General features: G+C 40.5%; 1 protein-coding gene across 1 annotated transcript; it reads left to right on the top strand.

The window, feature by feature from the left end:
* Positions 1-24,737, top strand: KCNK17 (potassium two pore domain channel subfamily K member 17). Its single transcript, XM_032184902.1, has 5 exons — positions 1-210; positions 11,127-11,241; positions 19,573-19,739; positions 20,325-20,493; positions 23,378-24,737. Exons 1-5 carry the CDS (start codon positions 1-3, stop codon positions 23,671-23,673), a joined length of 957 nt encoding a protein of 318 aa, XP_032040793.1. The 3' UTR covers positions 23,674-24,737.
* Positions 24,738-26,636: the final 1,899 nt, after the last annotated feature.

Here is a 26,636-nt window from a genome sequence, read left to right as displayed (position 1 = left end):
ATGGGGGCGTCGGAGGCTCAGCGGCGGCGCTGGGGGGTGCCGGTGCTGCTGGTGGCCTATGTGGGCTACGTGGGGCTGGGGGCCGGCGTGCTGCAGGCTCTGGAGAGGCCGGCTGAGGTGCAGGCAGCCCGGCGGCTCCTCCAGCAGCACTGGGAGCTGCTTGCCAACCACACCTGCCTGCGGGGGGCCGCCCTGCAGCGCCTCATCCAGGTAAGCCCCTGCCCTCGCCGAGCTGGGCCACCAAGAGGGGGGCTTTCAAGGGGGCTTCTCTTGGCCCCGCCAGCTTTGGTTGGGGTTTAAGTGGTGGGAGGAAGGTGGTGGTGGGGTAGGACCTGGTGTTAAATGCAGGTGGTTCTGGCTTGCTGCTGAAGTAATTAAGGATGAGTTAGAGATACCCTGTGGCAGCTTCCAAGTGATGAGTTCTAACGGAAAGGCTTTGGTGTGGTAAGTTGGATTGCGTTTTGTGTTGGTGTCAAACCTTTTCCTCCTCCATCAGTTTTCTACCTGTTAATTAAAGGGAAGTGAAAAAATCCTAGTAATGCAGTGCAGATGTAAACCTCAAAAAGTTTCTGAGGTTGTTTGCAGGATGGCTGTAAAATACACAGGTGGACCAAATGCAATCTTACCGAAGTTCAAGTGGCTACATTTTGTGGTACAGAAATGAGAGAAATGAGCAAAATGGCCTTCATGTTCACTCTCTGTTTGAAATTTTTAAAAAAAAAAAAAAAAAAAGAAAGAAAAAAGAAAAAGAAAGAAAATATAATCTATAATATTGAAATGTCATAAATATTTGCCCAAACCATTCTAGATCAGTGAGTTCTGGTAGTTGGTTATATGCTGCTTCTTTTGGGTGCCGCCTACCTGGAATAGGCACTGAAAAACAAAAAGTGGGGTGGAGGGTGCTAGCGGTGTTTGGTAGTGTCTGGAAGCATGGTAGCTGGTCATCAGAGCTTAAAAGACCTAAAAGATAAATATTTCCACCACTTTTTTTAATTTCTCCGGCAGAGATAAATAAATAAACCAGAAACACATCAAGCGGATAATCTTATCAGGAGTTTCAGTAAGACAAAACTGTGCTGAGAACCTTTGTCAGGCTCTCATCCTTTGACTTTCTAGATGGTAAATCCTCAATGGCAATCAGTAGCAGAGTGAAATTGCAGATTGCATTGTCAATCTTCAAATTTGGTCCCTTGAAAGCTACTATGGTACCTACTCTTATTATTTATATTGTCTGTTGAGTACAGCTCCAGCTGAGGAATATAGATAGCCTTTTGAAATAATTCATCTGGGAGGTGTGAGAAATGCATCAGAGCTGACCAGCCTGGCATTGCATGGAGGCAGCTTCAGACTGAGTTTCATTCAGTGCCCATGGGGCTGCAAGGGATTTCTCTGGGTGAATGAGAGTAATGAGGTGATAGTAGTAGAGGAAGTAGTCTCAAGTGAGTAGGTGGAAAGGTCTTTACAATGTCGTTCTGGTGGTTTGTTTTACTGCAAGATGACCTCTACTAATTCTTCATACCGTCTGGTAGGCAAGAGATTAGGACAGCCACCCAAATCCCTTCAGACCAGCTACAGCTTTATTGTGCCATGTGAGTATTTAATTGTGACCTGAGCATGCCTTGGATGAGTACATTAAAAGAAAGTTTTGTTTCATTTTATACAGAATGTCTGTGCATGCATTCTTCCTTTGAGAAGCTGTAGTCCACTTGAATGGCTTTGTGTGCTATTTTCAATAACTTTCACAGTGAGAAATTTATCTTAAATAAATAATCCACAGGATTGCTTCTTTCCTGTACTCTTTTTTAATTTCCTATGTCACATTGCTCATTTACTGTAAGTGTGCTCAGAAAAGAAAAAAAATTTCCCTGTACAGTAAATTGCTTAATACAGAGTTTATCAGGCAATGCATCAATAACCCTCTTCAGATAACAAGTTTGTATTCTAGATACACAGCTGATTATTTGCAAATAAGAAAGACATATAAAGAGTGTGAAAACATAAAGCAGTGAATGAATTTTAATTGCTTTGACATTACTGGCAGTTCCTTTCTATTTTCATACGGCTTTTCATCATAGATAATTCTAAACTCTATGTTTATTTTAAAGTGAATAGTAGCCAATATGGAATAAAATCCCAGTTTGCTGAAGCAATGTACAAACATCATTTTACAACCTGTTTATTGCTTAGTTCCTAGTTACCAGCCGCAACTGGAGATCTACTCGTCCAGCCCTTGTGCAGATGGAAAGCAGCAGAGAGCTCCTGCCTTGAGGAGCTTGCATGAGAGCATTGTGTGAGGATGGGCAGGAGGAAAGGCAAACAAACCATGCCATGGTAGCTAAACTAGAAAACTCATCCTGTTATTTCAGTGGCTCAGATCTTTCTGGGTCGGAAGCAATTTTCTAATTAGCAAAACAAAAGAGAGAATGAGCTGGAGATAGCAGACCAACAAAAACTGAACAGCAGAGGAGTGTTAGAACTGTGTATATGACCTCTGTAGTGGTAGGTCCCTGCTTCCCACAGCTATTTTTTGTCTGGCTCCTCCCCTGCAGGGTTCTGCAGTTCTGCATTTTCTAAATAACTGAAGGTAGCACGTGCAACTGGCTTATGTATAACCACACACAAAAAAAAACATGCATGTGTGTTACTATGTACATACATTGAATGTGTGTGTGCATATGGGGAAGATTGACTTGCATTTTTCTTGGCTTTCATTACTTATGCCTAGAGTAAGGACAGCATAAAGGAGAATTGAGAGACTCCAGCCCCATATCCCTCTACTGTGCACCCAGTAACATCTGCTCAAGGAAAACATGTTTGGGTTTGACCTATCTCACCCTAGGCTGTTTTTCTGACACTGTAAGCAAAGTCTATGATACAAACACTTGTTAACCAAGAACAAAAGTAAACAGATCCTCAAGAGACAGTAGGCAACATACAAAGTGGACAGTATCTGGCTTGTTATTGTAAATGTGATGGTGGTCTTCATGTGGCAAAATGTGAGGTCACATCAAAGGAAGCTCTAAATTACACAGTTTGCAGAAGGTAGAAGCAGATGCAATAAAGCAGATTTCAGATTATGAACCCTCAGTACAGTGAAGAACAGTAACTGGACTCCACTGGGGGGAGGGAAAGTTATCCAAGAGTTGCAGACCAGGTAAGAATGATATTGATTACAGATTTGCGAATCTTTCCAAAAGTGTCCAATGAGTGAGGCTGCGCTTTCTGCTTTGTCACATCTTGTGGAGCTGAGACCTATTCTAACCTTTGTGGGGGAGAGGTCTTAGCCACACTGCCTAGCTTGATGCACTTCTCTGTTTTACTGCCTAGGAGGAGTATACATAGCACTGCTGCAGCTGAGCTGTCCCCCGAGCATGTTCTTCTTCCTGCAGCATTGTCAGTAGTTTTAGACACTGATGTAGCTATAGGCACTGTGCTTTTCCACATCTCTTTTGTCAGAAGATTGTGTGTAGGGTCAGACTTGCAGCACTGTGTTGGGCTGTTACTGGGATATCCTTTTCATGCTGTCCTTGCCTTTTTTTTTTCCCTGTAACCTTATCACCTAATACAGCTGTTTCCTGTATTATATTATTCTACCCACTTTCTACTATTGTAGATGCAAGAGGCTAATTAAGCCATGTCATTTACATAAATTGGGAAGGAAAAGATCAAAGGTGAGCTAACAATACTCCTGCCTGGAAAGATTGAAGGTGTAGTGGAAAGGACCTAATTCTAAAGGGCAGGCCATAAACTGAAAGCCTGCAGGTGGACCTAGATACTGTTATCTCCAGAGTCAACAGCTAGAATCACATGAAGTTCGTGATTAAAAGAGCAACTAGCTCCCACGTGACTGGAAGATCCTCATCAATACTTTGGATTATGCTGACATTGAACCAGCAGAGTTTTGTGCCAGCTGTCAGGAAATAAAAACCTTCAAATGCAGTTTACTAAAGTCATCTTGTCCACAGATGATGTCGCAGTGGTTGACCATTAGGGGGTGAGTAACAGAGATCACCAGCTCCATAAGGGACTATATGGAGCAGCATTGGATCCTTCTCTTGTGGAGCAATGATATTTTTATAGGACCCACTTTAGTCAAAATTTCCATTGGCTTGTCACAGGTGACACAGGGTTCATCCTCTGTAATTGCTCTTTCTCATTACCATTTTATCAAAATGTGTTACAGTTTTGATTAAGTTATAGCCAGTACACTTTTGCCCAGACCCATATCAAAGAAGGAAATGAACTGTTAATTAAAAAGAAGTGTGGTTATGTTACCAAGAGTATGTGCATTTTATGTTCAGTGCTTACGTTATCTGCTAGCCTTTGACAGAAGTTGTTAGAGAAAAATTTGTAGGAAATTGTTGTATAAAGCAGGATGGACAATAGGATAGTGGTACATTGCTGGACTTCTTGGAAGGTAAGGAGAAAATCTACGGATGTGCAGTTGTTTCTGGTGAGTCAACTCACTCTTAGGTCTTCTGGTTAATGATGTAATGTCAGGTACCTGTATTTAAAAAGGCGGACTTGGGACACCATGCTAGCAGCAGACATCTAAATACAGGGGGTGCCTATCAGAGATGTTACATCTTCTCAGCTGTTTAAAGATGCAGGTTGCTCTTAGAGTTACTTGTCCATGATAGTCCATCCCCATCCTTTTTAAAGCAACTAAAAGGAAAATAACTACTAGAGAAAGATCTTCTCAATTTTACAGAGATGATGTAACACAACCTGCTGTGTTCTGTCCTGTAGGTTACATAGGCAGTACCTTGTACCAGGTCCTATTTGCTCTTGAGTCACTCGTGTTCTTGGATTTGGGAAGCAATAACAGTGCTTTGGCCCTTGAATCATGCTGCACTGTCTTCCTAGATATAAAAACTTAATTTTCAGAAAAAGTGTTAGTGGTTCAGGGTAGCAGTGATTGTAGCACTGTTTACTGCATCTCTCGATCCTTCCCCTTAGAAAAGGAAGCCTATGTGGGTTCTAGAAACCTTAGTGCAGATCCAGCACCGACAGTAAAAGTCTAAAGAAAACAGCTGGAGTCTATAATCCAGCATCTGTAATGAACCTTGTGCCTGCTTTTCTTTTGGTTAGAATTCAAGTAAGCTTCCACTCCAGGCCAGAACAGGGGACCAGAGCTCATAGCTGGGAATGGTGCAATCCATAACCTCTTTTTTGAAGTTAATTGACCCTTGTCCTCACAATCTGAGACAAGATTAACATTAATATTTCCTTCTGATTACGGCTGGTATTCTGTGAAAAGTAAATGAGTGTTTATATATAAATATTACACATAATTTCTGAGGCACGATGTTTGTGAGTTTATATTTTGTCATTAATCTAAATGGTAGTTTGGTGGCTTGGAAATGCCTCCTTTCCCTCATTGATAGACACTTCCTCACCTTTATAATCTGAAATTATACAGCTTTCAGGAGGCCATATACTCTCTGGAGAAGGTGATTTTATATAAGAATGTGTATGCTTCATCTAAACTTGGGAGTGAAGTTTCTTACTCCAATCACTTCTCATGTTTTTTTGCCTTCATGGAGAACTGCTTCCAAATGCAATTAGGAAATGCTGCTGTTGCCTATGAAGATATCTCAAGTTTACTGTGAACTCTGGCCAAAATGCTGTAGTTCAGAAGCACAAGGACAGCAACAGTGACTGGAATCGTAGTTTATAAAAGTCATTTGTGTGACTCCTTCCATGATGCTTTCCTCCAGTAAAAAATTTTTGCCCAGAAATGTGAGAGAAATTTTGAGCATAGTCCAGGAAGAGTTAGGAATTCTCATGGGCATCCTTTGAATGGTCATGATCTTCCATGGCTTCCTGTTCCCCCGTGTCACTTTGTATCTTATTATTGGTTCTGGGGGGAAGGAAGGTGGCAGATAGATCAGAGTCAGTCTGATTAATCATTTTATGTAAACTTTGTTTCTCTTTCTATAATCTTCACAGCAAAGAATAATGTTCAGGAGAAGGTAAAGATTGTGAGGAAGGCAGCGTCTCAGCTCAAGTATACACATGCATTCATTCATCATTGCTGACTTTAAGTGCATTTTTTGAAAGCTGTACCCAACTCACCCGAATCAGCACAGATCTGAAGAATGAAGTTTTCAGTTGGCATTAAGGAGGTCAGAGTAAATAATGTTTTTCCATTTGGCAGCCCTTGCTGATCAGAAGCCGTGCTGCAGCTACAAGCTGGTGGTGGAGGGGCCCACATGTGATAAGAGGGTTTAGAAAAGAGGAAGTGGATAAGCTGGGAGTTGCCCAGAACTGATAACACAGCACACATGGTGAATGAGAAAAAAGATGTGGCTGAAAGCAAGAGTGACTCCACAGCAAATGAAAAATGAATAAACCTGTGTTTTTCTGGGAAAGAAGAAGATGTAACTCAGAAATTTTGAAAGAGAAATATACTCCATAGGCTGTAGGTATTAAGCTTCTGGAGGTATTTACGTAGGCTACCTCATTCCTCACTTTTTTTTTCTTCTCTGAAGAGTAAAAACTCTATTGGAAGTGTAATTCAAACAGGTATTTTATTTTTTGCTGGTATGACTGTAGCTATATTGATTTTGTTGGGGCAAAGCTCTGTGGGGTGGTTTTACAGGAGGAATGAAGCATTCAGTGTCAGTCATTTGTGAAAGTACAGTCCCAAAGCTGAAAAGGGCTGAAAGGCAGGATGAAGCAGTGATTTTATATATTTTTATTTGTGTTTCTTTAACCTCAATAAGGAAGTTGGGATACTGTTGTTTTTGGATGCTCCTGGAGGAAGAACCAGCAATGGTTATTCTAACTGAATAGAGAGAAGGAAAGAAGGTAATTGCCATTCTAAAATAAGTTTATGTCTGAGGCACATTAGACAAGGGAGTCAGCAGAAATCTACAGCTTCCTCATGGAGTTACCCGTGGGCTTGAATTAAAGGAGGGAATTCCCTGCAGAAGTACACGCCAAACTAGGCTTTAATTTGTAGTGGGATGTAATGATCTAACATAAAGGGTGCACTTGCAAGTATTAATTTGTGATGTTCCTAAGTGAAAACTTCAGAGCTCGTGGTTGAGTAAAACCAAGGTGGAGGCCAAATGTAAGTAACCAAAAGCATGCTTTTCACAGAGGTGTTGGGACAGATATCTACATTTAAATGTTTAAGTCATGCCTTTTTTCTAATTGCCAGCTGCAATGAGACTTGACCATGCAAGTAGGCTTTGCGTGGTACTATCAAGAAACAGAGCAGCCTAGTTCATGAAAAAATGTGGCAGCTTGCAAAGCTTCATTGACTCATGAAGCCCAAAAATATCAAAGCTCATCATTTATAAATCCTATAGCAATTCCACAAAAACCTCTATAGGAGGGTTAATATGATACATACAGGATTTGTCAGCAAAGTAGACCCTGTGACTAACAAGTTACTATGATTATTTTAGAGGGGGGAAATAAGGGCAAAAAAGTTACTTTCCTATGTTATGTAGCTTGTCTGTCTGTAAAATCCAAAGCAGAACTGGGTTCTGGGTTTTTTTTTTTTTTCTGACTATTTTAACCACCCACTGTTTCCTTCCTATACTTCTGAGTTACATGCATGACCTTTCAAGTTCCTGAAATATCCAGCCCAAACCCCACAAGTTCAAGATGGATTGTGTTCAAGCGTTTGGTGATGGTGACTAGTATATTAGGTCAAGCAGATAGCACTTTTTTTGAAAAATGGATTTGAAACCCTGCTTCTACTAGGTACCTTTTAATGTATCAGGTTTTAGAGAAGACACCATGTAAATGATTATCCTAAATAAAAGAAAAATAAAAATCCTTAGTATTTCTCCCCCAAATCAATGTAAAGCAAAGCAGGAAATGTCTGGTTCTCAAAGCCAGGCTAAAGAGACCTAGCAGATGTCACCTAATGTATGTGATTCGATTCTTGCACCCACAGGCCAATTTTTATTTTTTTTTGGGGGGGGGGGAGGGGTGGTGCTTTTGCAATGAGAAAAGCGGGGAGAATCCAGCTGTTGTACTTGATCATTTATTAGTTGGGTTTCTCCTATGTGTTCTCTCAAAATGACAAACTACTTTTAAATTTATTTCTTTTTGTGAAAAAAGTAACCAAAAGCAGATGCCTAGAGAAGCCTGTTAAATTAGTGCAAGTATGCACTGATATTTCTCTGCCTCCTCAGCCTCCAGGAGTTTGCGATCCAATAACTTGCTATGCCAGAGGTAATTTTTGTGTATTAATAGCCATCTGTGAATTTCTTTCACAAATCTGCCTATATAGGCACATCTGTAAACTCCATCACTTCTGCTCTTCTCAGAAGAATAAATTTTTATTTTTCCAACATTGTTGCTGTGAATCAGAGGTTGTCTCTGAATATTGTAATAAAAGTCTTACATTTAAAAAAAAAAAAGTTAGTATTGTTTTCTCCACCTTCTAAGAATCCTCCACTTTCAGGGTTGCAGCAGTAGCTCTGTTATCCTGCCAGTATTCAACTTGACATTTCTCCTGGGAGTAACAGTTTATTCAAGTGGTTTTGATTTTCATGATTATTCAGTGATCCCCATATCAGGTTGTAACAGTCACAGTGATCCTCACAGTTAACCATGTTGTCTGGATGTTTGATAACAAGTTTTAACACAGAAATGCTTAGCCAGAGGCTTACTGCTGAAGGCTCTTGAAGACCTCTTGTAAGTATGTGAAGTACCTTAAGCCCAGAAACAGAAGCAGTGGGCACTGCAGGCTCAGTGCTTGCTGTGTGTTACCTCCTCGTAAAGGTGAGTGCAGGATCATCATGCCATTCACTGCAAGTGCTTGAGCCTACCTGTCTACCTCTTGAGACAAACTATTTCCTGGCAGTAGCATTACCTCAGGAGAAGTTAACACAGTGCAGACATTTCACTGTTGAAATCACTGCAAAGCTAGCATGGTGCTTACACCTGCACAGTCTCTTGTCCTAAACCATGCAGAACTGAAGTGATGCAATGATGTGAAATTAAGCACTTAATGCTTTGGTTCCTGTGACTTGCTTCTCACATGACATCCTGTTCAGTTTGCTGATTTCCACTTCCTATGTGGAGAAACTTTCAATTCTCTAGGCTAATTCAGCCACAGTTTCTTATCCTCTCTGGAGTTAAGGTGTCTGAAGTTTCTGGCTTTAAAAACTTGGTATCATGTAATGTTGTCAACTTCTTAGCTTGTACCAGCAGGACAACAGGCAGGAGAATGGAAAACATGCTGTATGCAGAGGGGCTTCATACCTCTATCTAGTCAAGCTGGTAATTTATCTGAGAGCTGGACTGTTGGTGTTCCAGCATGTATATACGTCTTCAGGATTAAATATATGGAACTGCTGAGATGACAGGCTACACAAGGAAAGTTTGAGAGAATAACAAGCTTTTTGTCTTAAAATTTAGACAATAGTTTCTCACAGGGAGAAGGGAAAATACAGATCTGTCATCTATTGAAATTTCTAGTGTTTCCCTTGGCATATGGTTTGTTTAGGGAGTTATTTTATATTCTTGGGCACCCTGATTCTTGACTGCAGAACTGCTCTTAAACCTGAGGTCAAACATCATCAGAGATCATGGAGAACAGAGAAAGGTCAGAGCCTGCATCCCATACACCCTGACGAACCCCAGTGCAGACACTGGCTGTGGAAGAAGTGGAAATTACATGCAATCTATGCAAAACAAATCCTGCTGCTGGAGACTTCCTGATGTAAAATCTTTGTCTCTTTCTCTCCCTCTTCCCTTTCTCCTCCTCCTCCTCCTTCCCCCCCCCCCCCCCCCCCCCCTTTTTTTTTTTTTTTTCTAAATGTATTGCTCAACTCAAGGAAGCAATTAACTGAAGGAAGCATAATGTAATATAGCATCTGATTCTTAGCCCTTCTCAAAGTAAGGGCTCTCTCCTCTATCTTGTGCAGAGAAAAGCAGAAGAGCATTTTCTCAGACTTTAATGGGTTATGATGCAACCCTGAATTGTTGCAATTAATTGCCTTGAGTTATGAGTAAATGAAGGTAAGTCTGAGAATGACTATCAAATGGTGTTTCTCCACTTGGAAGAGAATGTATGTTGCTTTTAAGAGCTGTTCCTTATTCTTAGTGTGAGAACTAGTAGCTCTGGAGAAAAAAGATAATGGTCCTTATAATAAAGGTGCTGACTGAGTCTCTAGAAACTACTTTTAATTCACAGCCATGTATGATACCAGGAATTGCTTACAGCATAGCATGTCTTCATCTGTAAAATGGGACAAAGCTGCTTTGCAGGCTTGAGGCACTGGTTTGCTTGATGGATGCACAAACCACAATTTCTTTGTAAAACTTACAGCTGCTGCAAGTCTAACCTGAGAGTGCTTCCTTTTATTAGTAATGAAAGCTTTATCAGCAGTCTTACAGTGCGGTAGGGATAGTGTTGGGTATCTGTGTGTCTTTCTCAGAGTTAATGAATTTTATTTATTCTTGACTACACTTTGCATTCAAGGAAATCACCTCCAAAAGATTTTTAGTCTGTGGGTGTGAAAAGCTTAGCGTATGTGCTGTGACTAACGTTGTTTTCAACACAAGTAGGTTCAATGTCATTAACTTTATTGGCATGAGAATGCATAGTCAGATGTGGGCAATGTTAAAATGTCTGTTACCTTATTTTGGCATAATTCTGTACACTTTGCCATGATGACATCTGAGTTGTTCCCAGGTGGTTTGAACAGAATTGAGTGTCCCACTAATCCAATCCATTTATTTATACTTGGTGTAGTGAGGTGGGGACAGGGTGCACAATACTAGTGGGCTGGCCATTCTGTGTAGTTTGTCATATGTTACACTACATGCTTTCCACCCCAGTGTAGACAAGGTATCCAGCATGTATCATTTATGTTTGCACCTTTACTTGCTGCTCTGGGGGTTCTGCCTTTAGAATATGCTGTCTGGAAACACTTTCTTTTCCTAGCCTGTATGCTGTAGGGCAGTCAATAACTATCTGGAGAGGCTTTCGCTAGGCAACTCTTGCCCTCCAGTCTCTTCCACGTTTACCTGTATGATCCACCGTGTGCGCATGCAACTTTCTGTTATTCTGTAGATGCCATTTGCTTACAGTAAGTATGCTGACTTTTGGCTCTTCTGAGTTTGTGGGATCTCATGTTACTGTCTCTTTGCAGGGTATCATCGAGGCCTACAAAAGCGGCGTAACCCTCCAGGGAAACACCACCAGCCTGGGCAGGTGGGACTTCAGCGGGTCTTTCTTCTTCTCCATCTCTGCAATAACCACCATTGGTAAGAGTTCCCCACTCACAGGACAGCCTTATAGGTGGGAAAGGAGCAGGAATGAGGATGTGTGCTATCAGATACTGTCCAGCCTTATGGGACTTAATATAGCTTGTCTATATCATAGCACTCTATAGTTTGTCTATGTCATGCAATGGGTAAGCATGCAATAGACTAGCCCTAGAACTAAGAATGCTTTGTTATTGCCATTGCAGTAATGACCTCTAATTAGATGCAGGAATAATTAGCTCAGTACATATCCCTATTAAGTTACTCAATTTTCTAGTCCTGAAGTAGTATCGCTTCAGGGTGCTGCAATACCTACACTTCCTGTCTCTCAGAATCACAGGGTGGTTGAGGTTGGCAAGGACCTCTGGAGGTCACCTGGTCCAACCCTTGCTTGAGCACCCAGAGCAGGTTGCCCAGGAACATGTCCTGGCCGCTTTCAAAAATCTTTGAGGAAGGAGACCCCACAACCTCTTTCCCTATACTTTTCTATCCCTTTCCCAAGCCTAGTGCTGTCTGATAGGTAGGAGATGAATTGTACATTGAAATGAGCTTTTTCTGTTACAAGAAGAAGAAAGGATTTTGAAAAACACATAATATTGAATGCTAAATCCTTGGATGTGTTATTTGTGATTTATTCTTTCTTATTTCTACTTGTGTTGGCTGAGGGCCTGCATGTGTAGATTGAAGTCCCATAGTTGGATAAATGAACAATTCAGTTAAGTCAAATTCCAAGCAAATGAGTAATGTGAAGCTATGAAGGAGTGATGAGAAGGGGGGGGGGGGGGGGGGGGTAGAGAATGGAAACAATAAAATGGATTTAGTATCTGCATTAGGTAACACCATACCTAATAATTATTGATAGTGCATGTCACGAGTTCCCAAAACCATTAGTAACTTGCCCTGACATCTTTTCTTACTATGTATTATAAAAATGTTTTCTCACACAGTATTACAAAAAAACACGGGGGTAGAGGATGTTGTGAGATAGCTACTGAATCCATTAAAAAAAATAAAAATCAGTTCTCCTCATCTATGTCACATCTGTCAGTTCTCTTCAATTTCAAATACATTTTAGATTCAGAACTTTCTATGTGCACCCACATAGAATATTATTTAGATTTATTTCTGATAGTCATTGAAGATGCATTGACTTCAGAACATTAAGCCCCAAAACAAGAGCTAACAGAGGACGTTGTGTTTTTTTTTTTTGCTTTGCTTAAAATAAAATAAAATTACTGTGATCCAGAGCATCTTTCAGCCCTGCTCTTCTTGCATACATTCTGTTCTGTTTGGTGTGTCTTACTACCAGGTACGGGTTGTACCAGATGATGGCAGTGGAGCCTCATCAGATAGGGCTGCAGAGGCTGTGGGTTTCCAGCATAAAGCCTGGGCAGTTCTTTCTGGCCTCCAGTACAAAGCAGTATCTGATTAGAGCTGCTTTGCTTGCCTCCATAGTTAATGCTGATTAAATTCTAAACTGTCTAATTTAAATTAATCACATTTAAGGAGAATCAAATTTGTAATGTTAAAATATAAGGGCTTTTTGTGATATTGGCAGAGATCTGGACTAAACATTTCTGGCTGTTACCCTGCGAAAGCCTAAGCTTTTTCCTTTTTTATTTTAGTAGGCTTCTTGCTCCCAGAGTTGGGGTGGTGGGGAGGGAGAACTTCGTATCAGGGGACAAAAGCACCAAGTGTTATAGCTACTTGTATCTTATTGTTTTAAAGCCTTTACTGTGATTCTAGGTGCTTTGCTAATAACTTTGCAATTGTTCATTTCTACACAGAGAACTTTCGCCTTTGATTTTCTGTGTTTTGTTTCGTTTTCCAATTTAAATTGCTAACTGTGTACAGGTTAGTGTCTTAACACTCTGTAGATGACAGTATGCTGTAGAAGGGAATACCACACAGCCTCACAGACCTCCACCACCTTGTGTCTAAGTTAACAATCCTCTTTGCAAGTTTATGCAAGCTCTTGAGATAATAGCTGGTGCAGCCTCATTGACTCAGACATCACTGCCTGGCTTAAAAATAAGGCTGATTTTGTGATGTCAAGCAAAGAGACAAAGTCCTTCCCAAAAAACTCAGTGAAGTTCAGCAGAGTGATTCACAGTACGAAGCTTCATGCGGAAGGCACAGCTATGTAGGAGCTGACACTGTGGAAAAGTGTTTCTTAAGAAGGTTGTGGTGAGGTTTTCATGTTTCTCTGAAGTCCTCACCAGAACTCTCTTTAGGCTACAGGAAGGGATGACAGATTCTTTCCCCCGTTGACACCAGGTGATGAACACTACCTGCTTCCCCCAATGACACAGTTTATATCCCTATGACTCAGGATGCGGTCTTTTCTATGCTATGTTATCCCCCTCTTCCATTTAAATCAGAGTCTCATCAACTTCCAGTAGCGATTAAAAGCAGTACATGAGTTTTGCTTAGAAAGCGTAGTAAGGTTCTGACCTGCAGGCTGGACATACTTGGTACTCTAATCCTGAAGTCTCCAAGACGAGATGTGTATGAAACAAGTGCCCCAAAGCCTGCATAATAATTGGCCAGTTTCATAATTTGAATGGAACTGCATTTATAATTTTTGATAATGTGGGATTGGCAGTCCTGGCCTTCTCTAATTCATTCTCCCCGCTGTTGTGCATCCTTCATTGCTGTATTTGCTTGTCACATCACTCCAGATCCTGTACGTTATCTCACTTTCTGCAGGATTTTCTATAGGGATTTTCTCTCTTTAATGATTTAGAGAATTATCTTAGTTCCCTTAGAGCTGTACTATTAAACAAAATTAAAGAAAGAGAAAGCAATATGCTGTTCGTTTTATCCTTCAAACTTCTTTATTCCTTACTGACAGTCTCCCCTCTCTGTTCACTCTCTTCCTAGTTAGCTAGGAGGAGGTTAAAGCAAGTTCAGAATGGGGAACAAGATTAAAGTTCCTAAAGTCATACCACCACAGGGTGGTGTAATTTCAGAGAAAATGGAAGGATAATGTCTGAGTTTAGATTGAGGTTACCTGTGCTAGCCTAAGAGAAGGAAGAATACTGTTCTCTCATAGCCCAACTGTCTTGCTTTATCTTAGGTGAGTGGATACCATTAGCTAGTGCTGCCTTCCCATTTTCTGACAGCAGAATTCATTTGCATTAATTTAAACATGAAACAAAGCAGTAAAAGCAAATAAACCATCTCACAGTACAAAGGAAAGTGAAGACTTCCTTCTGTCTTCCCTTCTCTGGTTAACCCAGTGTGAAAGCTCCCTACAGCAGCCCCCTGAAGGAGCTAACAAAGAGGCAAGGAACAGACTGTTGATGAGTTAGGGGTGATATTGGGTATATTGTTGCAGGTAATTAGTATGTTGCATGAATGGTTCCTACTGGAGGGGAGGAACAGCCAGTTCATGGTTGGAAAGTCGTGGAACTCCTAGCAGCAAAGGGCTTTGGGCCAGCAAGAGTTTGTCTCTAAGACTTTGACCTTCTGTACTGCTGCCTAGCATGTGATGGAGCTCCTGTGGAATGGGTACCCTTTAGCCCACCAGTTAACTACTTTAAGACATCAAGGTGCTTTAAAATGTGGAATAACAGCCTACAGACATTTTTTACATTTAAACCCTCTGTGACCCTCAAGTGTGTGCAGAAAAGTTCTCCATTGAATAACAGCATTCCTTTGATTTTTGATCTTTTTTCCTACCCTTAGCACCAGCAGAGCTGATGTAGGGGCTCATCTGAGTAGGAAGCAACACAACAGTCGATGGGAGGTCACTGAGGGATGTGAAGATTGCGCTCACAGAAACATCGTCTGAGTTAGCTCCTGAGAAATGACAAATTCAGTCTGCTTTCCTGACCACGTGCCATCTTGCTCCATTGGGACTAAGCGTTGGGACTAAGCACACTATACAGCCTCCAATGTATACACAGTGTGAATATAATGAACAGAAGACTGCAGTAGTCATCTCAAGCATTATCCTGGTCTTTCACAGAAGGTTTTGAGTCATATGTTCAAGGAGTCTACAAACAGTTTTTGCTGTTGCCTGGAACTGGAAAGGGTCAAAACTGCCAAATAACTCTGCTAAAACATGTTTTTAGCGTATTAGTTACTGGTCTCTATCACAGCACCAACTAAAATGAATAGCAATGAGCATCTCCCCCATACCTACTGGTTCAACCTACCAGGATTAAAATGAAGTTTCCCATATTGGACACAGTTCCTGAGGTTCTGTCACCACTGACATCTTCTCCATATAAATTGGATTTAAATATTTTTATTTTTAACTCAATGCAACATTTGAATTTGTCATGAACACAACTCTCATTTAGCCTGAATTAAAACATTCAGGTTACTTCTAAAGAACACAAGTGAAAGAAAAGTTTAGATCTTCTGAAAAGTGTTAGGGGAGGAGCTGGCAGTATACTTCTTGCCAGGAGGTTGGTGGTTTGAGAGGTACCTGAGGGTGTAGGAGAGAGTATGGAGTTTCTTTCTGTGCCTGGGAGAACAGGATTGTGGCTCACCGGAGATCTCCTCAGCTGCCAAGTGGAGCATCTTTCTCAGAGTAGTTAAATGTGTAATGCAAAATAACGTAATCATAGCACTGGCATCCCTTACTGGACTGCCCAACAGCCCTGTGGATCAGACACTCATCTAAGGCAAGGTACCTGGCTCCCAGGCTTCAGTGAGTGTTTGAGTGTTCCAAGCAAAATACTGCCAACAGGTGAGGCTGAGAGCCCTTCCCTACTCCTACACAAGAACAGCCTGTTACCTTGAGATTATGACACTCCTTTGGGAAGTTACGGTTTGTATCCACTTAGGTAGGAGAAAGAATTAAACCAAAATCTCCACCAAAACATGTTTGAATGCACAAACCACTGATAAAGGTACTGGCTAGAGAAGCGACTTTTCACTGGCTTTTTTGTGACAACCTAACTCTGTTTATTTCCCAGCTGAAATTTGGTGAATTTGCAGATTATTTTCAACTGACAAAGCCCACTTTTTTCTTCCTCTTTTTTTTTTTTTTTTTTTTTTTTTTTTCTAATTACTTTCTGCTTAAGATACTCCTTTATGGCGGAACAGTGAGAACTGGAGCCAAACAAGCCACCCATTGTCAGTAGCAGAAAGCAGCAGTTACATCTGCTGAACTGGGCGCTTTGCAAGTGGGATATTGCCATGTGAATTGAGAGATATTTCACTGGTACTCCATTAATCATACCTCAGTCTCTTCCCCTTAGCAAGTACTCAGAGCCTCTGAATCCATTATGCACAGGAATGTAGTAGGAAATCAAGGTGGATTTACTGAAGGTGTGTAACAGAAGCACATGAGTAAAAGTGGATGTGATTGCTTAGAAATTAAAACGCTCTTATTTTGCTTCTTCTGAGGAGGATTAAGTAGGACTTTATTTCAAAATGAGAGCAGCTATACAGGAATTTTCTCCTACTGCTTCAGTGAAACCACTTGCACTTTGATTTCTATGTAGTTTTTGGTGAGCCTCCCTCAGTGTCCCCTGGGACAGGCATGCATGAGGTGAGATCCCAGTAGCAGGTCTGTGAGGGGTGTGACACTGCTGACACTGTAGTTTGTTTTGGTCTTTGAAGCTGGTGGAGATCTTCTGATGTATAACCCACAACAGTATAAAGCACCAATTAGCCTCATTCCCTTTGCTGAAGAGAATAATTCCCATTTATCTATTCCTGCTTGAGGTTTGTAACAACTAAGGTTTGCATACAGCTATATTCATACCTATTTGTCTAGCCCAAAAACAAGGGTAAATCATCAGCCAGATATAAATTGCTAGCTATTTTACGTAATCTCAAGTCTTCTGTGCTGTTTGAACAAACCTTGCATCCTGTCTAAAAGGCTAATGGGATGTGGATTTTTTTGGCATGTTTACAGCAGCTGCTCACCAAGTCTTCAGGAAATTGTCTTGAGCCGCTGAGCCCAGGGGCACAAGATAAAACATATGCAAAGCAGGTCTGGTGTTTGGCATGCTGGACTTTCCTGTACACAGTGGATCTTCTTACATCATTGAATTTGCTCTTCTAAATTAAATGCGATGTAGAGCTTGACCTTACTTGCTCTCTATTTAGCACTATGTGGGGTCCCCAAAATCCTGTGCTTCACCCAGTGATCTGAGATTACGGACCTTTCTTCCTCCCTTTCTTGATTTTTTTTTCCTCTTCTCCAGAGGCTGGATAACCTGGAAAGCTATGGCAAAAAGAACTGCCCAAGCCTCTACACAGCCTTTGTTGACTTGAAATAGAAGGGGAAGAAGAAAACAACCCTTGGGAATGGCTGTCCATAGGTGTACGCGACTCATTTTCAGATTTCAGCCTTACGTTAAATGCAGCCCTGCTCTGTCCCATCAGTCCAGACCATCCTGCAAATCATCCTAAATATCATGAAAGAGGAAAACTAGAACCCCACTGAAATGTGGCATAGTCAGTGTGGCATGGATCACATAAGGCACGTATTCCTCAAATTCATTTTCATGGGAACATCTGTCTGATTTACTTGCCTGTGTGTCTCACACCTGTTAGTCTAGATAGGGTGAAATCCAGCAGAAATGACTGTCAGCAATTACATGGAGAGGGGGGAGTGCATAAAAGCGTAGAGTTACTCATAAGTAAAGAACACAGCATTGGAATTAAGGCTGCTTTGTGGTCTTAATTTAGACCCTTTGTTTGACTGCATTTCAAAACAACCTGTACTTACGTAACAGCATCCCATTCTTTCCCAGGGGCTCTCCCCCTTCCCAGGCACAGGCTGTTGGAGGCATTGCTTTGGTGTGTTACAGTGTACATTAAAAACAGGGACTTACAAAACATTCAAACCTAAAGTTATTGGAGGGGAAGCCATCCAGATTGTAAAGTTTAGAATTTGTTGGGATAGAAAAGAGGTGAAAATACATACTGAAGAACAGTTTGCTGCCAGACATTCTTCTGGGGGTAGTTTGCTAGTCTATGTGCATAATTAACTGTTTGTAGAGTTGCCTATGGTGAGAGATTTTGTCAGCACAAAGCTTGGTGCAGAATGCGTAGAAATCACATAGTGGCACTTCTTTCTATGTAGTTGGTTGGTGGCTTACTGCAGTCAGCATTGGATGGAGATTACTGAAGGAATGGGATCCTGTGTAGCCAACGGTGGGTGTTTGTGCCCACTTTTCTCATGTACAGAGCCCAGCCCTTGGACCTCTCCCTCCTGGGGGCTACTCGTTTGTCCCAGAGCTACACCATCTGCAAGCACATTAACAAGGCATCACTGGTGGGAACACCTCCAGGTTTCCACCAAGCCAAAAGTTGTATGTTGCTAGGAGGACTTAGTGCTATTCATGGCAAAGAGATAAGTTTTGCCAGGTTATGTCAATCTTGTGTATGGAGATACACAAATTGCTAAGGAGTGAAGATGATATTGAAATGTAGTCAAGGTCTCTGAATTAATTAATTCACTGTTCAGGTGTTCTTCATGTGCTAGTCCTTTCCTCTTCTTTAAAGCATCCTCTGAAATAAAATTAGATCTGATTTTCCTCATGGCGTAAAACACTTGAAATTAAAGAATTGTAAGTCTACAGATTTACAGGGTATTTTACAGAGAAAATGTGGAGAATAAAGACAAATATTGCAGCATTGTTGTTGAAGCCATGGTTGTCTGAGCCATAATATAAGCAAAGCTATGCTTGCTAGTCAGTATCTTTCATTAGATCAAATGGTGCAATTGGAAAAAATGCCAAACTTTCAAATGCATTTTTTTCTTTCTATCTTAAATTGAAGTTTTTTACTCAGGTTAAATATATAAATTGTTTGTCTTTATTGGCTCATGGCAAACAACTTTAACAAATTTAAGAATACAACTTAAACAAATTTAAGAATAAGGAGTATTTGATACTTGTGGCACAAAAAGGATTGTAAGCAAGGAGGCAGTGGTAAATTCACTAGTCCTGTGGGACAAAGGTATTATTAAAACAGTATTGTTTTGATTCAGAGACCATCTGACAGCCATGCAGGATCATTTACCAGCAAACCCGATGCCAACAATGCTTACAAAAACTGAACTAAACGGAAGTTTTGCATTTACATCAAGTCCTAGCCAGGGCAGTGGGTAGGAGAGAGGAAATTCACTGGTAAATGGAAAAGGAACTAAATTAAATTATCAGGGGAAGAAATGTTATTTTCCAGCCTGCAATAGGATATGACAAACAATAGATGTAGTTTACAGTTATTTATAAAAAAAGGTCCTTTTGGAACAGTGACCTTCTCTAACTTTTGTAGAAGATGGAGGTTCACCCCCTCTAGGGGAGGAGAGCAAGCAGGGAACATTGTAGATTTAACACCTCATTCCTCTCTGTCCAGGCTATGGGAACCTAAGCCCCAGCACTGTGGCTGGTCGAATCTTCTGCATCTTGTTTGCACTGTTTGGGATCCCCTTGAACCTTGTCCTCCTGAATGAAATCGGGCAAGTGATGTTGCTGGGGGTTCAGCGTTGTGCCCATCGTCTAGAGGAGATGTTTCGCTGGAAGGTAAGCAGTGACCAGGTATGCTTCTCTGTGAAGCTCAGGAGACAAATAACATTTTCTGGTATTTGGGACCCTCTGACTAACAAAGACAGCCTGCCTACCTTCTTGGCCAAAAAGGCAATAATACTCAGGAATAACCGGAAATAAATAAATTTAGTTTATGACATCCCTATAAGGTGTCAGATAAGGCCATTTACTAAATGATGGAACTTTTGTGATGAATGGCTTCCCTTACAGCAACAGAATTGCTAGAGCCATAGAGCCGTTCACGGATATCCCATTCTGAGATAGCTTGTTTGTTTATCATCAGTTGTGGTTAGAATTACATATGTAGGTTATGTGGGAAGATTTGTGAAATAGGTTTTAAAATGTCATGAACCTAGGATTCATGAAAGTAATGATCAATGTGTGCTGACTGGAAGAGCTATCCTGTTTATTCTAGTGGAATGTGCTGAATGTTTGTGTTTTTATGGAGTCCGACATCATCTTCAACCAGAAAAAGTGAGCTCTACTTTCCATGCCACCTTGTAAGTCTTGTCTTTTTTTCTTTCTTTTTTTTTTTTTTTTTTTTTTTTTATGTTTTACTAGATAAAAGCTGCCCTGCTGATGAAGACCTGTGCACTAGTATCTGGGTTGTTATTGTTCCTCCTGCTACCTCCCTTGTTGTTCTCTGACAAAGAAGGCTGGACTTATGAAGAGGGTTTCTACTATTCATTCATTACTCTCAGCACTATTGGGTTTGGAGATTATGTGATTGGTGAGTAGTTCCAATTTCATTGTTTTCACCTACTCAGTATCAAAGCAAAAAGTGTGGCTTATCAAATTGGCAATATTACACTGTTAGCAATAGACACACCTGATGATAAATTTGTTGTGGTAGGTAAGTATTGGACAGGTTGGAGAAGACACGATTTCTCAGATAGAAATGCCACATGTGAAAGCACAAAACAATCATTTCCATGTCAATGAGTAGTCTTCCAGCATTCAGGTGATCTGTCTCTTGAATCAGTACAATGCCAGACTGGAGTGCTATTCTTAATCACAGCAGTTGCTGATGGCGCACGTGGTGCACACCAGTGCACCAGTGGTGTTCAGTTTTAAGCAGATGCTACTCTTCATTACCATTGTCAAACAGTGAACATTTCCCTGGTCAAAACCCCAGACAACTGCTTTCTAAAAGGCAACTTAAGTCACTTTGGTGTAGACTGTCAGGCACCAGGCACAGTGTAGTTTTCGTTGCCAAAACGTTTTGTCAGAGGAAATGGGTTTGGACCCACGTCTGGTACATTTGCTGAAACACAGTACACACCTTTTTGATAAAGACTTTCTCATTAACAAGAAATTGATTATAGAAACACATGCACCCTTGAATCCCTGGGAGACAGAAAGACATAAACACCTTACTATGGATTCTTTATATTCATTTCTTCATAGTGCTTCCTCGGTGCTTAGATAATTTAGTGGTGTTACCATAGAACTTGTCTATAGCATGTCAAAGTTATGACTAGAGCTTGTGTAGACATGCTTTAACTAGCTTGAATCAAGTTATCTTGGGTAAGGTTATCCAAATTGAGCTTAACAGAAGCTAGCCACTTCAGCATTTTATAGATGCTTCTGAACTCTGCACTGCAGCAGGTTTATTTCTCTCAGCTCCTGATAACTACTTTTGAAGTTCTTCTCTAGTACATCTTCTCACTTCCAGGCATACCTTCACCTTTGTGGTACCTTTGTAACTAGCATACCAGCATAGACAGACTAGGTTCATATGGGAATAAGTGAATACATGTCTGTGACCTGTGGCATGTAGAGGACAGACCATTTGGGCCTTACAATCTTGTGTTTGTAGTTTGTCTCTACATAAAACTAAGCAAGGCCAGAGCATGAGTTCATGCATTATTTTGCAACTGTCACACTGTTTCCCTCTTATTGTGATTCCTGGCACTGTTCTGGGCCAGGTAAATTCTGAGGGATATCACATGCCATGTTGTTCCCTTTGGACACAGCTGCAGTTTCGGGAGAAACATGAGCCAGGCTGTGGCACTTAGAATTGAAGTTATAAAGTGGTCCCTAGCCTGTTTTATTTAGTAATATTGTCATGGCATCTCTTACTGGCCCTGAACTCTATTAATTTACACACTGAGTAAGTCCTTCTGTTAGAAGCATTGTGCCACATAGGTCCTAAACTACTGATCTTCTCATCCCCAAGATTGTACCTTGATGCACACAGATGATCTCTGTGGATAAAGCATTCTCTTTGGAAGACTCAAATAGTCTTTCTCTATTTTTTCATTTATTATTTAGAAACTAACAGTTTTTATGCCTTTGAATTTAGCACTGATGAAAGGTGCTTGTTTGAAGGTTGAATATAATACTTCTGGCAGAAATTCACCTTGATATAGAAAGGCAGCCCAAAGAGTAGTTACCACAGAAGTGGTTGGTAGCTCCCAAAGGTTTATCAGTGACTAGCGACAACCTCAAAATGCCTTGCAGTTCCATTATACTGAAAATATGTACAATGTATACAGAATATGTACAATGTATTCTGTACTATATAATAATACCAAATGCAAATAATTTAATGAGGCTTCACTGACCAGTTACTGCTTATCATAATCTTGTAGACCATAACAGTTCATGGACCACAATTTGGAACCTGCTGGTCTGTGCAGGCAATGACAGGATAGGATTACTACATCGGACTGGTCACAGATGATAAACACCTAAATACGTGCCTCTGTGGATGTCCTGTTTCAACCCAGCCCTATGTGTGAGTTTCATTGCAACTTGGGACAGGGTGTGACTTTCAGGAGCACAGAGGCACCATGTCATAGGTGTTAACTCCTCATGCTCTGTCCCAAAAGAATCAGGTGCTTTGTAGTATCTGCCATGCTACAGGTATTCAGCTATAAAGTGACAAACCTTTTTAAGGTAAGGAAAATAAATAACAGGATTTGACGAGCAGTAGAGAAAAAGCTGATGCAGAGACTCTACTGTCTCTAGTTTGTGCATTGTACCTTTCCTTAATGTGCCCCAGCCTGCTGCCCAGACACTTCATAAGACTAAATTCATTCCTTTCCTTTGCCTCTGTTATTATTTTTTTACATGTATATTACTACAGTTGCCAGTTTAGCCCGTAGAAGCCTCTTTGCATGAAACATTGGGGAACTGTAACCAAAAATATGACTGCTCCAAGAGGATCACAAATCAAGCAATCAAGCAGAGTTAACATAATTTCAAGCTGTCTTCCAGGGCTCAGTTCTTACAGATTTTAGTACTGTTTGGGTCATTACCTCTCTTAGAGACTCACTCGCATCTGGCTTAACAAGGTATGTACACCAGTACATAAAACCTGCTTACCTCTCTGCTTGCAGGGAGCCCCTGTTACATACTACTATGATGTTGTAAAGCTGAGTGATAAATGGAGAAAAGAAACTATGAACTTAAATAAGTGAACAATTTCTCTTTAATATAGTCTAATTTTGATTTTATTTTTTATGGGTAGTCTTCACAGTTCCTGGGTCTATATAGAAATCACTAATATTAGGTCATATTTCTGTCCTCTGTCTCTGCTTTACATTAAATGCCTCCTTTGAGGTAAGTCTTGATTCAATGTAGAAATGTTTTGGGTGATTCTGTTGTAGGGATGAACCCAGACCGCACCTATCCAGGCTGGTACAAGAATGTAATCTCTCTTTGGATCCTCTTTGGGATGGCCTGGCTAGCACTGGTTATCAAATTTTGCATCAACTTACTGGAGAGCTCCAGTGACTTCTGTCAGTGTAACAAGAAGAGCACAGAGTTGGCAGAAGACTTAATGGATGATGGCAAAAACAGTATGACGGGACTTCATGATGTGGAGAGCTGCAATGACAAAGACACAGAAACAAAAGGACCAGATGAATGTCACATCTACACAGCTCCTGCAGAAGCACTTTAGAGAAGAAACATACTATTGGTATCTTATATTTCAGTGCACCAGAGATCACTGCTTAGAAATGTGGGAATGGAGCTGACCTGATGTTCACACGGGGATGCAAACCTGTTTGTTGAGTCTGAAATGCTTCTATTCTGAATTGAACAATAGTAACAAAATATTTCTTTTACAGCACCACCAAGAATTACTGACAGGACTGTTAACCAAAAGTAGATTTACATAGATAATACCTACCCTCCCATATATGAGATAAATTTTGACATCTGTACCCAGCACTACCCGTTGTCCTTTTCTTTGCGTGCAAAGTTCTTGAAGCCTCCAATTATATGTAGGGCATTTTGCAAATACCTCAACTAGAAAAGGAATTTAATACTGTGTCATTTAATACAGGAAGCAAATGCTATGTTGCCAAAAGGCACAGTGAAGAATCTTATTTTAAAGAACCTGGCAGTGACTGCAAGTGTGCTTCATCACCTATGTGCTTGTGCTTGTCAAAGGTGGTAATGTATTTCTGCTGCCTGATCATTAGTAGGTGGATGGCAATGAGGCAGAGCATGCAGAAGTGCCTAATAGTAATTAAATGTTCAATTTTCTTAGGGAAATTTCTACATCAGAGGTCCATTAACAAGAGGGTAGGTAGTTAGGGTATTCTTTACCACAGAATTTTTGCAGGATCATCCTTTGTAAAGTATTATGTAAACCAAATGTTATCAGCTAAATGCAACAGCTTATTTGGGTGCATTTATTCTTTTTCTTGTATTGGAAACCAGAAAAGGTGGACTAGAGGCAGTTCTAAGTGCCCATGTTTCCAGGTTTATCATGTGGCCAATGTTAGCAAGGGCAACTTTAATCTAGAAACAGACTGAAACACCTTTAACATTGATCAAGAGATTAAAAGAACCAACAAGTCTAACTCCTGCTGCTCTTTATATACCCATATCTATTCTTATTTTCGTATTTCTGCTGTGCTACTTGCATCCTAGAGCATTAACTTCGAAAATTTGACCATGGTAATAAACCAGAAGGAAACATTTGAGTGAGCCTTAAGCTTCTGCATTGGACTTACATTCCACACAGAGATAAAAAAATGAGTAGAAAGCACAGCCTGTTGGGCTATAAGGCTCAAGATTTAGAAATATACATAGCTGGACTCCCAGCAATGCAGTGAATGAAAAGTTTGCAGTCTTTCAGAAGATAAGTTCTGGAACATGTATCATGAAAAAAATAGTTCCCTGAGTAGGCCAGTCTGAGTGTCGGTATGTGGTAAAACCGATTATAGAAGAAAATGCAGGAAAGGAATTTGCTAGATCAAATTTGGTCTCTCAGCCTTTTCATCATCAGCCTTTTGCCGACTCTGTAGTAATAAATGCTCTCTCAAGTACTGTTTCAATAGGCAGCAGAGATACAAGAGGGAGGTAGTGGAAATCTCAGATTGTAGTTGGAAAATCAATGCAAAGCAAATACAACTGAATTTTTTGAACATTGGGTAATTCATTAACAGCCTTCTGCATGATCTTTTTGGTTTCTCCTATGTTTTGTCTTGTTTATTTTCAGTGATGGACACAATGTATTTTTATACAGAAAAAGATACACAATGTATTTTTTATTAAGTCCTTAATGGACTGGCCCACAGTAAAGGCCAAAGTGTATTTTTTAAACCAAAGTGAATCAAGATCACACAGCATAAAATATTATGCCCTTTTATACATATCTTTTACACCTTCTTCCAGGTGCAAAACTCAGCAAATAAATTTGTATCTTAAAATCCAAATGCCTAGAAGGTGGTAGGAGTTTCTACTGTCAAATGATGGGAATGGCTACGCTAAATCTATTCCATGTTTAATTTGAAATGTCACAGGCTCTGGGGATTTCTACCAATTCTGCTCTTCTGTAAGAAGACTTGGCTTGAAAAGAGTTTCTTCTCCTCAATTTGGACGTCTGTTTTATGAATCTAATCTGCTTCAACACTCCCATGTGTTTGTAGTTTGTGGGTGAGGTATTCACAAATTCTTTAGAGATTTAGGCACCCCAGTCCCACCGAAGTGCAAACAGTTGCCTTAGGACAGCTAACAATTCTGAGAACTGGGAGGAAGAGGAACTCTAGGAGTAGTCCCCAAAAAAGGGAAAAAACAGTAATTCTTCATAAATCTCACTGCTTCCACTGTGCGTAAGGGTTCATCAACAAACAGAAGCATGTGGCTGGATCTCAGTGACTCAATATCTGCTCCAGAAAACGATGCTGATTCACTTCCTTCCACAGCTGCCCAGCAGCTCTTCACCAGCACAGTTGTGCCACTAACTCTCTGATACAGCATACTTAACAGGAGGCTTATCTGAACTGCTTATTGATTTTCCAGAGCTGCAAGTTGCCTGTTTGTGTCACAGATCACCTAAAAAATATGAAATAAATGGGCCAAATACCACCTCTGCTTGAGTTCTCTGACACCAAATTAGTATGTTGTCATTTATGAATATCCTTTTATTCACAGTTTGGCAGCTAGCTTTTGATACAAGCAATAAATATTATTGTATCTGAGTCCTCACAAACTGCTGTGCCTCTAGCCTTTCTGTTCTTTGCAAAGCTGTGCTGTGGTTAAGTGACATGGATGAATTTGTTCCCAGAGGGATGAGGAGAAAATGGAGTTTTGCAATATCACAAAAACATCATCACCGATGTGTCTACTCTACCAAAATATGAAAGGTTATCTGCTCAAGAGTAAAAATAAAGAAAACAAAAGCATGGTGCTGTTATCATTGTTGTCACAGCTGACTTGGAGTCCTCTGTAATCTGCATTGGAAAATTACAGATGCTCCTTGATTTATTTTTTTTTATAGTGTCTCTTCCTGTTCAGATAAATGTGCAGTTTCCAGTAGTGATTTCAGGTTAGACTTTCACTGTTACTATTATTCACAGGTCAATTCTTCCCTGTTATCCTCTGTTTTTCCTTGGGAAGAATAGGGGCTGG

The sequence above is a fragment of the Aythya fuligula genome, chromosome 3 (assembly GCF_009819795.1).
Source record: "Aythya fuligula isolate bAytFul2 chromosome 3, bAytFul2.pri, whole genome shotgun sequence".
Taxonomy (NCBI): Eukaryota; Metazoa; Chordata; class Aves; order Anseriformes; family Anatidae; genus Aythya; species Aythya fuligula.
This window is presented reverse-complemented; position numbering and strand designations above follow the sequence as displayed.

Bases quoted from the DNA above. Each gene is read 5' to 3' on its own strand.
- KCNK17 (XM_032184902.1), top strand. From the start codon at position 1: ATGGGGGCGTCGGAGGCTCAGCGGCGGCGCTGGGGGGTGCCGGTGCTG. The intron at 11,242-19,572 runs GTAAGAGTTCCC...CTCTCTGTCCAG, and splicing joins CTCTGCAATAACCACCATTG to GCTATGGGAACCTAAGCCCC. The intron at 19,740-20,324 runs GTAAGCAGTGAC...ATGTTTTACTAG, and splicing joins AGGAGATGTTTCGCTGGAAG to ATAAAAGCTGCCCTGCTGAT.